The sequence below is a fragment of the Microcaecilia unicolor genome, chromosome 10, assembly GCF_901765095.1.
Source record: "Microcaecilia unicolor chromosome 10, aMicUni1.1, whole genome shotgun sequence".
Classification (NCBI taxonomy): domain Eukaryota; kingdom Metazoa; phylum Chordata; class Amphibia; order Gymnophiona; family Siphonopidae; genus Microcaecilia; species Microcaecilia unicolor.
Window position 1 is genome coordinate 64,375,621 of NC_044040.1, and position 12,887 is coordinate 64,388,507.

The 12,887-nt window shown below is 43.3% G+C and overlaps 1 protein-coding gene across 3 annotated transcripts in view; it reads left to right on the plus strand.

Annotated features, from left to right (window-relative positions):
- Positions 1–12,887, plus strand: part of NRCAM (neuronal cell adhesion molecule) — a 231,993-nt gene that overhangs the window by 37,793 nt on the left and 181,313 nt on the right. For 2 of the 3 annotated variants that reach the window (XM_030215842.1, XM_030215843.1), the window contains exons 1-3: positions 208–384; positions 3,681–3,707; positions 11,446–11,551. In XM_030215842.1, the coding sequence (XP_030071702.1) occupies positions 291–384; positions 3,681–3,707; positions 11,446–11,551 (227 nt within the window). In that variant the 5' untranslated portion in view covers positions 208–290. Of the gene's footprint in view, positions 1–193; positions 385–3,680; positions 3,708–11,445; positions 11,552–12,887 lie in introns of those variants that run through there. The other variant, XM_030215841.1, reaches the window with a different exon arrangement.

Genomic DNA, 12,887 nt, shown 5'->3' on the forward strand with positions numbered 1-12,887 from the left:
CCCTTATACCAATATGGGCAGCCTCTTGAGACCTGGAAGGCAGTTTCTAATGCATTTAATAAATAAAAAATAAACCATGATGTGGTCCTAATTTTATAGCTAATAATGGCTTAGGTAAATTCAGTTTGTAGATATGTTATTCAGGTTTTCATCACCTCTGAATGTTACATTTTGTCTATTTTTTTTCTTTCAGTATTCTCATCTGGCCTTGGATTTCTAAACAAATCCTTTTTATCAAGAGAAAAGGCAGTCTGACTGTTAGTGGGTGTAAGCTCCTGCCACTTAAGATCATGCAACCAAGGAGGATGAGCTTATCTTCAAACGGAGCTCCTTTGATTCTCCTTCTGTGCCAGGTGATCACAGGACTGGAAGTACCCCTTGATTGTAAGTGCTGATGCTTTAATTCTAGTGTGCTATATGCAGCTGGAAAGTTGTAGGATCTGGAGTCCTGATGGGAGAAGCAAGGCTAAGTTAGTAAATAAAATGCATAAAAAGTGAAAGGCAAACAGTTTAACACTTAATGGGATATTAGTAAAACAATTCTTCACAGATTTCTTCATCACATGATGGGGTCTATTCACTATGGTGCATTATCTGTTAATGAAGAATGTCACACAGTACTGTAAATGAGGTCTTCATCAGAGACTAAAAGGCCCTTTTACTAACGTGTGGTAATTTTTTTTTTTCTTACATTTACCATGCATTAGTTGCAAAATCTAACACATGGTATGTTCAAAGCCTGTGCAGTAAATGCAAGGGATGTGTCAACATCTGTGCTGCATTTACCACATGGCACTGTGTTCCCTGCAGTGCCAGATAATGCGGGCACTCCCTCAGAGCAGGTAATGCAGTGCAGGGCCAAGCATAAATAAATAATTGCAAAAAGATCTGCGGCACTTTCACTCCCCACACACAGATCACTCCCCCCCCCCCCCCATCTGATTCTCCTCCTGGTCCCCACAATCCAATCCTTCCTCAGCCTTGCTAATCCCTCCCCCCCCAACACGCCAGATCACATCCACCAACCTACTACTACTACTACTTATCATTTCTATAGCGCTACAAGTCATACGCAGCGCTGTACACCATACACAAAAAGACAGTCCCTGCTCAAAGAGCTTACAATCTAGATTACAATCTAGATAAGACAGACAGACCACTTATTCCCCCAGCGATCACCAACCTCCTCCCACCCCCCAAAAAATGTGATGAAAAACATTACTTGCCAGGCTCTGTGCCACCCTCAGATGCTACACTCAGGTCCAACCCTCCCAACAACTCCCCAGATCCCATCAGTGGATAAGCTGAGATTTGGGGCAGCTGAGGGATCGGGGGGGGGGGGGGGGGTGATGAATATGATGAGGAACATTAGGTTGGTGGATGCAATCTGGGGTGTTGAGGAGTTGGAGGCTATGATTTGGGGATACAATATGAGGTATCAGATGGAGGGATTAGGAAGTTTTATGGATGGTTTAAAAAGAAATGCAATATGTATATTGGCACATTTTAAGATAATCCTCCATGAATTGTACTTTACCAAACAAATAAGAAATCGGGCTGCTCTATGTTTTGAATATTGTATCTAAGTATGTCTGAAGAAATTAGAAACTATGTCCTAATTGAACATTAAGGTCCCTAGTTACCGTAAAGTGCAGTATAGTTTTGCAGTTATCTCATGATAATTATAAAATTAACAAGTAGTGACAGCTAAACCTCCACATTAACAGTTGGTGGCATTACTAGCATTTTAGGGTGGGCCACCATGCAGTTAACTCAGTGACAGTCATTACCACGTAATGAAGCTTGGGTTTAATTTCTTGCCTTTCTAAATCTGTGTTCAAGGCAAATTGTAAAAATCTAAAGAGAATCCACGTACGTGGAGAACTGAGTAGATCCCACGAAGCATAAAGTGAAAATAAAAAGAGGTGGGAATATAAACCAAGCTATCCAAAGAAACTGGAACCAACCAAAGTCAATTGAATATTAAGACAAAAAATGTTTATTAATTTCACATTAAAAATGACTCGACACAACGTTGTGTTTCGGCCTGGTGGCCTACATCAGGAGTCTTATGTCTAAGATAAAAATTAAAGTAAGATCATAAATTGATGATATGAAGAAATCTTAAATCTCAAGTAAAAAATCAGTTTTTTTGCAGACTGCAGTGATAGACATTTCATTTTCCAAACGGTCTTTTTCAAGACCATTTTTATGTCTTTGTCTGCAGATTTTTTACTTGAGATTTGAGATTTCTTCAGGGCACAGACCGTATAAGTCTGCCTAGCACTACCCTCGCCTCCCAACCACCAGCCCCGCCTCCCACGACCGGCTCTGCCACCTAATCTCAGCTAAGCTTTTGAGGATCCATTCCCTTGGAACAGGATTCCTTTATGTTTATCCCATGCATGTTTGAATTCCGTTACCATTTTTCTCTCCAACACCTCCCTTGGGAGAGCATTCCAAGCATCCACCACTCTCTCCGTGAAAAAATACTTCCTGACATTTTTCTTGAGTCTGCCCCCCTTCAATCTCGTATCGTGCCCTCTAGTTCTACTATATATATATATATATATATATATATATATATATATATATAATCTGGCTTATTCAAATTCATTAGGAAAATCCTGAAAACTGGAGTGGATGGGTGTCCTTAGGGACTGGAGATAGCCTAACTCTGTGGAGAAAAAAAAAGTACACAGGGCCCTTAGAGCATATTTATAAAAAATAAACATTTTTTTAGTAAACTTGAATTTTGAGTGTTACACACGTAGCTCAGTGTCATTTCCATATGATCCAGTTTCATACATATTATTATGCCTGTTTTTATTTATATACACTTTCTATGCATAGACTGTTTTCTTTCCATAACCTCAGGAAAAGTCTGCATAGTCCATATTGTAGAAATATAAAATCAGAATTCTCCTAAATTAACAGCTCAACTTTTCAATCACTAGATAATATTGTCTTCCATAAGCAGCAAGACGTTATTTTAAGGCAGTGGCTTTAGACCCAGTCCCGGGGACCTATCAACCAGTCAGGCTTTCACAATATCCACAATGAATATGCATGAGGTAAATTTGTGTATGACTGACAAAGTGCATGCAAACCTGCCTCATGCATATTCGTTGTGGATATCCTAAAAACCAAACTGACCAGGTATATCCCGAAGTCTGGCTTGAGAAGCATCATTGCAAGGAATAGTAACCTGAATTGTAGATAGTTTTTCATAGTAAAGATCTTTGTATTTATCTTCAATGTTCAAACTACTATCATGGTCTCTATATAGATTACAGATTGTGGCCAATATACAGAGGCTTTTATTGTTGATGTTTCAGATAATCTGCCAGTTCTCAATGAAAATTAAATATATTTTAAAGCCTAACATAAATACATGTTCAATGTGATGTATGATCCAAAGAATGTGACATTCTTATCCTTGTAAGAGTACATTTAATCCCCAGCGTTTACTTTGTTGTTTTATATGATCATGTGTTGCAGCATGACAGCAATGCATTCCATTAGTTCAGATTTATTTCCTGCTCAGTACCTTGTATATTTCTCTATATACATTCCTCTATATACATTTCTATAAGTCATCCAATATTTGAGATCAGATCTTCTTTGTACTAACAATCAGTTTCTTTCATCTCTGCCTATTCACCTGCTGACTTTGATAGGGGAAAAAGCAAAACTTCTTGATGAACGTAAGTTTCTGCCAATTAGGCAGTATCTCTGAAAGAGAATTTGTGTGTCTTACTGATTTTTCTTGCTAAAAGTGTCAAAAATGTGTTTGTCGTGCAGTGGAGGAGTGGCCTAGTGGTTAGGGTGGTGGACTTTGGTCCTGGGGAACTGAGGAACTGAGTTTGATTCCTGGGACAGGCAGCTCCTTGTGACTCTGGGCAAGTCACTTAACCCTCCATTGCCCGCCGCATTGAGCCTGCCATGAGTGGGAAAGCGCGGGGTACAAATGTAACACAAATAAATAAATAAATACAATGTTTAATGCATGCAGTGTGGTGAAAGAAATGTTTTTTTTTTATTTCTTTCTTTCTCATTTTAAACTTGATAAACATAAATGAGTAAAGCATCCTGTTGTTCTCTATGAAAAATATCACCTTAAGGGGGTAATTTCTGTGTGTAAACTAAACATGTGGAGAATGGTAGATATATACATATAAATAGTAGATACGATTTTACCCACTTTTATATGATGTGCATGTAGTCATAGTTTGAGCGGAAGAGGTAAGGAACTTTGATTTATTGATTGATTTACATATTTGGGGCCCAATATTCAACTGTGAGGCCAGGTTCCTCAAGGGCAGCACATACTCCCTTGCTGGGTGCTGGACCCAGCAGCAGATCAGCTGACCTTGTGGATGTGGGGTAATAGTTGTGGGTTCTGGGAGCATCTAGAGGGAGGGAGTGTGTTGAAGGTTAGGAGAGGCTGAGGTATGGGTTTTGGGAAAGCCAGCTGCCAATGATCTCCCCTCTGTCAAACCTGCGGTAGATTCTTGAATGCTGGAGGATGTAGGCATCATGGGTGCAGCCTGGGTAGTGGATACACACATCCACAGTCTCTCCCTGGGCATCACACATGACCTGCATATTCATGGAGTGATACGATTTTCTATTCCTGTAAGTGTTCTCATGTGCCCGTGGGAAGGGGGGGGCTGAGTGTGACGTATGTGCAGTCCAGTGGCATAGCCACAGGTGGGCCTGGGTGGGCCAGGGCCCACCCAACAGTAGCACACGTTTAGTGGTAGCTGGTGGGATCCCAAGCTCGGCCAGCTGAAGCCTTCCTCCTGATAGTAACGAAAATTCTACTCTCCATGATACCTGCTTATGTTCCATTTTCAGCGCATGCCTGCTGCAGAGTGCGAAGGTGGAAAGAAGTGTTTTCCCTTACCAGCTGAGATATTTTTTGGGTGGTGGTTGGGGGAGGGGGAGAACAATTGGTGCCCACCCAGTTCTTCCCTAGGCCCACCCAAAATCTGTTGTCTGGCTATGCCCCTGGTGTAGTCAATGAGGCCTGAGGGGAAGCTATTTATCGTGTAGAACTGAGCAATGTTATCCTGGAGTGCCTGGGTGGTAGGGGGAAATGTAATATAGTGTGAGGAAGGCATTGAGGGTACTGAGCAAGACAGTTGGAGATGGGCTGGGTGAGGCCTTTGTTGACTGCTAGCGCTAACTGGAAAGTACTGGTGGCAAGAAAGTCGAGGGAAGCTGTGACCTTCAGGTGGACTGGTACAGGATTATTCCTGCATGTCTTGGGCTGAAGGAGGGGTTGTAGCTAGTCACAGAGGTGCTGTATGGCAGCCTTGTCAAAGCGGTACCTAGTAGGGCATTCCTAGTCAGGAAGTGGGTCCAGGCTTGAAGACTTTCTGATAGGCATATCTCCTCCTGGGCCTCCCCTCCAAACTCTCATCTACCTCTGGCAAGGCATGAACCACCAAAGCATTCAGAACATCCATAATTAAAATGTAGGTTTCCCACCACCACAGGTGCAACCCACTGACCCCAGAAACACCACTGTGCACACCTCCACTTACTGTACCTTGTGAGACTCAGCACCAGGATCTGTACCAGCTGCACAAAAACTCACTCTCCCATTACCAACTAACAGTCCTGACACACACAACTGCAGCACTAAGCACTCACTGTCCCACCACTCTCCTCCACTACCTGCAAATGTCGTCACACACAACTGCAGCACAGAGCACAGTGACAAACTGGAGTGGACAAACAGAGGAACAATGAGAGACAGAAGAAAAGCAGGTAGGAAGATTAATGGGAGGCATGGGGTTTTGGGGACATGGTTTGTGGGGATGGGACCAGATGCAGAGGAAGGGATGGGTGTGACTGGGAAGGGGGGCTAGCAGTTGAGGAGGTGAGTCACAGAGGAGGGAAGGCAAGAAATGCAAGGGTCAAAAGGTTCAGACTGGGGCAAGCACACAAAGGTACCAAAGCACTCAGCAATTCTCCACTATTTTTCACAAATGACTACTTCCACCTCTCCACTCTCTAACTCAGCAAATCACACATGGGTCCAAAGACAGGTTTAGCCATACCCTAGATGCTTTTAAAGCAGGTCTTATTCCAGACTATTTTTTCTGCCCCCGTTATTGCAAGAAAATGTTCATTACTTAACACCGCCCATGTCACGCCCACGAAACGCCTCCCTCTAGGAATGTCGTCTTTTTGGAGACTGTTTTTTTGTTTGTTTGATTATATGTTTTAGACATTTTTCTACGAGAAATACATATATATGCCAGTAATGCCATTTTGGGGACGTTGTTTTGCTTTGAATATATGTTCCTAAGTGCAATATTCAGTACTTAACCGGCTATGAATTACATTAAGATAGGACTGACTTTTATATGGTCCTATTTATGCTGGTCGGTTAAGTTCTGAATATCAGCACATAACTGGCCAAGTTCTGATTCCATCCCTGGAACACACCCAAAATAGCTGGTTTACAGTTCAATGCTAACTGGTTATTTTCAGTGAAGCTAACTGAAGTGCCACTGAAAATGAGTGGCTAGCCCTAACAATCGATTTAACTGGCCAGGAGCCCTTTCTGGCTGGTTTAATCATGTTGAATATTGACCCCCCCCCCCCCCCTGGTTTTTAGCCCATCCTCTTCACAGTACATGGAACAGTTTATAAGATAACATACATAAACAGATTGGGCCTGATGTTCAGCCGGCTGCGAGCAGCGCATTTTCTGTTCGCCGGCGGTGGTGGATATTCAATACCGGCCATATCTGGTGACCAGCATTGAATATCCGGGTTTATTTTGGCTGCTAAAAAGTTAAGAAGATATGCCGATATTCAGCACTAACCAGTTAACTTTTTAGCAGTCAAAAATAGGCCTGCTATTTAAGCGGCCTATTTTCACCAGTCAACATAGCCAGTTAGGTGCTGAATATTCATGCCTAACAGGCTATCAGGCTTATTTTAGAAAGAGAAGGGCGCCCATCTTTCTACACAAATTGGGAGATGGGCGTCCTTCTCTCGGGGTCGCCCAAATCGGCATAATCGAAAGCCGATTTTAGGCATTCCCCAACTGCTTCCCGTCACGGGGACGACCAAAGTTCCCGGGGGCGTGTCGGAGGCATAGCGAAGGTGGGACTGGGGTGTGCCTAACAGATGAGTGTCCTCGAGAGATAATGGAGAAAAAGAAGGGCGTCCCTGATGAGCACTTGGCTGACTTTACTTGGTCCATTTTTTCTTACAACCAAGCCTCAAAAAGGTGTCCGAACTGACCAGATGACCACCAGAGGGAATCGGGGATGACCTCCCCTGACTCCCCCAGTAGTGACTAACCCCTTCCCACTCTGAAAAAAACAACTTTAAAAACTTTTTTTGCCAGCCTTAAATATCATACTCAGGTCCATCGCAGCAGTATGCAGGTCCCTGGGGGGCGGGGGGGGCAGGTGTATGTGTGTCAGTGGAGGCATAGCGAAGGCATGGACGTCCTTCTTTCAAACATTTTGGATGTCCTGAACAGCCCCCCCACAGGGACGGCCAAATTTCAAGCGAGTGGAGTGGAAGAGTGGCCTAGTGGTTAGAGCACTGGTTTTGCAATCCAGAGGTGGCCAGTTCAAATCCCACTGCTGCTACTTGTGATCCAAAATCCAAATAAATAAGGGGGTGTCAGAGGCATAGCAAAAGCATGGGCATCCTTCTCACAGAAACATCCACATTTTGGATGTCCTCAACTGCCCGTCGCAGGAACGGAGGCATTGCGAAGGCGCCTAACACTTGGACGTCCTTCACCCATACTAAAAAAAAAAAAGACGTCCCTGACAAGCACTTGACGTTTTCACCTGGACTTGTGTTTTTTTAAGGTTGTAGACGGCTATTATACACGCAGCTTGTCTGCATGTATGAAGCCGTCTTTGGCATAATGCTTGGCTGCTCTGCACTGACTTCCCCTCCTTAGGAAGGAAATTGTGTGCAAATGAGCTAACAGCGAGCAGCTCATTTGCATGCGATTTCCTTCATGCATGCCCGTTCCTTTCCGAATCGCTAAGGGATCGGTAAGGGAAGGGCTTTTTCCGTTTAGTTAGTGCATCAGTTAGTCCACTGCATTGCCCCCTAGGGTGCCTGGTTGGTGTCCTGGCATGTCAGTGGAACCAGTGCACTATGAATGCTGGCTCCTCCCATGACCAAATTAGTTGGATTTGGTCATTTTTGAGATGGGTGTCCTTGGTTTCCATTATTGCCGAAAACTGGGGATGACCATCTGTAAGGACGACCATCTCTAAGGTCGATCTAAATGTTGAGATTTGGGCGTCCCCGACTGTATTATTGAAATGAAAGATGGACGTCCATCTTGTTTCAATAACGAGTTTCCCCACCCCTTCTTGGGATCGTCCAGTGAGGACGCCCTAAGGAAACCTTGGGTGCCCCGTTCAATTATGCCCCTCCAAGACATGCAATATTGCCAATTACCCCCGGATTCTATATAGTGTGCCTACATATCCACACCAAAATCAGCGCAGATTCTACAACAATGCGTGTAACTTAAGCTAATGAGCGCAGATAGCACTTAACAAGCCAAAATGAGTACTAAATGGCACTGATTAGAATTTAGGCACACAAGTCGCTATGCGTATTCTGTAATTATATGCACTGAACTTCTAACGCATGTAAGCAAAAAGGGGCATGGTTATGGGCAGGGAAATGGACATTTCATGGGTGTTCCAAAATTTACATGCTTAGTTATAGAATATGGCCCACTGCGCCTAAATCTACGTGCTGGGATTTGCATGTTTTCTTTGGTGTAAATGGATGCACGTAGATTTAGGCGCTGAAATATCAACTAAGTGTATTCTATAATTGACAACAAATCTAAGCACTGATTATGGAATATTTTTAGTCGGCAATGATTTCAGCTCCGATTTCTTTTCTTTTTTTTTAGGTGCTGTATATAGAATCTACCCCTTAGCGGCTAGCATCTGATCGGCATATTCAGCAGGAGCTAACTGGTTATCTCCCACTGAATATCCACGGTTAACTTCTTAAACACTATTTAACCAGCCAGGAGCTGTTCTTGTCGGTTAAATGGTTTTGAATATGAGGGGGATTATATACAAATAGAACAAACGTAACATCAATTAAAATAAATTCCAGGTCTCCCTCATATGAATATGCATATGTTAAAAACTATGCCTGTCTAGGCATAGAATACATGCACAAGTTTACACTTCCTTTGGAGCAGGTGTTCATTTGTGCAAGAGAATTTCTGTGCTACTTGGGTCACTCTAGGAGCCAGTATTAAAAAGGCACATGGGATCCCTTGTTGTCTTTTTGCCATAGGCAAGAAATAATAGGTAATGTAGTTGAAAATGTTTTAGATGCCCTGTCAAAAACAGCACCTATAAAATTGCACAGTGGAATACACATTGGAAGGTAATTTTAGAAGGAGGCAGCTAGTGTAAGTACATTTTCAGTTGCCAATTTTAAGTCAGTTTTATAAGACAAATGGGTGCCTACTTCTCTTTATAAGTGGCAGAAATCATACGTATATTGCAGACATGGACATTTACTCCTTCCCTGCAGCAGGAGTAAATATCAATAACTTACAGTATTGTGTAAGCTGCCTGTGTAACATTTGGCCATGCCTATGACACACCCATGCCCCTCCGCTGTGAACATGTAATTACAGAATAGCAGTTACACAAATGCTGCTTCTCTTTAGGTGACCCTTTACGGAATGAGGGGATAATGCCTCCTATAAAATTACACTGGGGATAATATTTAGTTAGTGGTTGTCAGTGTTTTTTAAATGCTGACTGTGGCCAGCTAAATTAGGCCTGCATGTTCAATGCCGGGCCATGTGCAGGCCCTCTCACTGAATACTGGGGGCTAATTGTCCCACTGTGAGCCACAAGCTCTTATGCAGGTTCCAGCCTGTTATGCGGGCCCTGACTGAATATTGACTATTTAAAAGCTTTCTGGAGGTGGCATTAGGGAGGAGCCAGTATTTATGCAGGTGCTGACAGTATTCAGTGCTGGCACCCGCATTGCTAACTGATGGGTAGATAATCAAAAGCCCTGCACTGTTCCAAACAGCGCTCTAAAAATAACGCTGGAACAGTGCGGGGCTTTACCGCCCCTATGATCAGAGATAATAGTATGCAAATTTAAACACACTATTCTTTCTGATCATAGGGAAGAAAACTCCCTTATATGGTATGAAGCTCTGTCCAGTGCATCCCAGGATGCACTGGACAGGGCTGGGCACTGCCATTTTCGAGGCGGCGCTGATAGAAGAGGAGGGAACTTCTTCATTGGGGGGAATGGGGCCTGTTAGCCTGCAAATGAATGCTGGACAGGGCTCACCATTCCTCCCCAATGGTCTGCAAACCCTAATGCCAGCTCCGAGCACTGGTTGCTGATCATTGGGGATGAATAGGCTTAGCTAAGAGCCCTGTTTTGCATGTATTTGCCTGCTAATTGCATGCAGAGCCCAAAAGCACATTGTTTCACACGCAAGGGGGCTCTAATCATGGAGCGGTAGCAAATGCAGGTGCTAGTAAGGCGCTAACAGCCTCTAGCGCCTGCGTTTGCTTTTGATCATTGGCCCATGAAAGCTTTCTAGAGCCCTTCAAGCTCCTTCCTGCTCCCCCCCTCCAAAACAGCTGCTCCTTCTTCCCAACTCCCCTAGTCTAGATTGTCCCCCCAGTCCTGCCTTAAATCCCTGGTACTCCACTGGGGGTGATGGGGACGGGCAAATCCCACTTGTTCCTGCCCCTAGCATCTCATCTTCAAAATAGCTGCCTCGACCTCTCATGGCAGCCTCGCAGTATTATACATCTAGAATTTGTAAAATGGGATGGCTACATGTACATGTCTTCATTTATGTGTGGAAGTTGTCTTATAACCACTTCCACATGGAAGTACCAACACTTCAACATAGAAGTTGTCATGTTCATGGCACTGAGTTTTTCCACGTACATATTTGTAAAATGGCTGTTCCCACCAATGGCTGTTGTGTGGAGGCAAACACAAGTATTCCTCTTCATATCTTCATGTTCAGCAGAGACTTTTGTAAAATACTGCCAGAACTGAACATGTCCTGACCTGGATGTTTGAATGCTGATCTCGAAGGTCTATGTAAAATGGGCCTTCACAAATATACTTAAAATAAATTATTCATGTTCAGGGTTGTTTTGTGATTAGGGCTTCTTTTAATTTTGAAGTAATGGCTAAGTTTAACTATTCAGGTGTCTTGTGCAAAAGTTTGTTTGACTTCTGAAATTAACATTGAGAATTTTCAGGAAAAAAATGCAACCATGCATTTTGAGATGCAAAATTGTCTCTCTCTTTGCTTGGTGCAACTCATTTTGGTGTGCAAGTACCTTATCAACAAAATACCTGAAAAGCTCTAATTTTATTTATATATATTTTTTTATTTTTATGCACATAATGAAGTGGTGCAGCCTCCGACGATCACACACCAGTCTCCTAAAAACTACATTGTAGATCCACGAGAGAATATTGTCATCCAATGTGAAGCGAAAGGAAAACCTCCCCCCAGGTTTGTGATATCCTGCTATATGGATAATAAAGTATTTGAAATATGTGCCTTTGTGTTTCTGTGTCAAAATGCTGAATTTCTTGTATCTCGTTCTATCCACTAGTGAATTGGAATGCACTATTTCTGTAGTGGTTCCTGAAAATAAAATATGGTACACTAGTAAAAAAGGCCCGTTTCTGACACAAATGAAATGGGCGCTAGCAAAGTTTTCCTCAGATTGTGTATGTTTGAGAGAGTGTATGTGAGAGTGACTATGTGAGTGTGTCTGTGAGAGAGACAGTGTGTGTGTGAGAATGAGAGTGTGTGCGTGAGAATGAGTGTGTATGCAAGTGCGTATGTGAGACACAGTGTGAGAGTGTGTTTCACACAGATACAGTGTGTGCGAGAGAGAGAGTGTGTGTGAGACACAGACTCTGTGAGACTGAGTGTATAAGACCAAGAGAGTGTGTGAGTGACTGTGTGACACATAGAGAGTGAATGTGATACAGTGTGAGACATAGAGTGTGTGAGAGTGAGAGAGAGAGTGTGTGTGTGACAGAGATAACTCTCCCCCTCTCTCTGGTGTCAGCCCCCCCCCTCCCTCTCTCTTGTTTCAGGCCCCCCTTCTCTCTCTCTGGTGTCTGAGTGTTACTGTGCAGGACACAGAGCTCTGGCTGTGCTTCAATGAACTGACCAATCCTATGTAATAGAATGCACCTCCAACATTCTGAAGCCGAGAAACCTCGTGTGGTTGGTCACTTCTGCTTGTGACGAACCCGGAAGTACGTGATGTCAATTCAGGAGATGTGGGTTTCACCACCATGCATTTAGAACGTTGGGAGTTGTGGAGGCTTCATAGAATGTTGGAGGTGCGTTTTATATAGAGAGATGTGCACATATGCATGTAAATGCTAAAATTCCACTAAGCGCTAGTCTGTAAATATAGCGCATATTTGCAAGGGGGTATACACATGGGCAGAGTCTGCATGGGATACTCACATACACATGTAAGTTATAGAATATTGTTTTTACATGTGTATCTGACATTTAGACACCAACCCCTGATATTAATCCGGCAGTTTTATAAAACGCTGATCGTCACCAACTAAATTATTCCTGATATTCAGTTCCGGGCCATGTCCAGGTACCGGCACTGAATATTGGGGATAATTTTGGATGGCCTGGCCCACCCGGAGCTTATTTAGATCCAGTCGCTATTTAGCCGGGGCCACATAAGAGTTATGTGACCAAGGCTGACTATTGGGACAGGACTTGCATAACCTTTTTCTGTTAAATAAATAAATAAATAAATAAAAAAGCCCCCAAGCCCCATTTTGCCCCCAGTGCCAATGTCTCT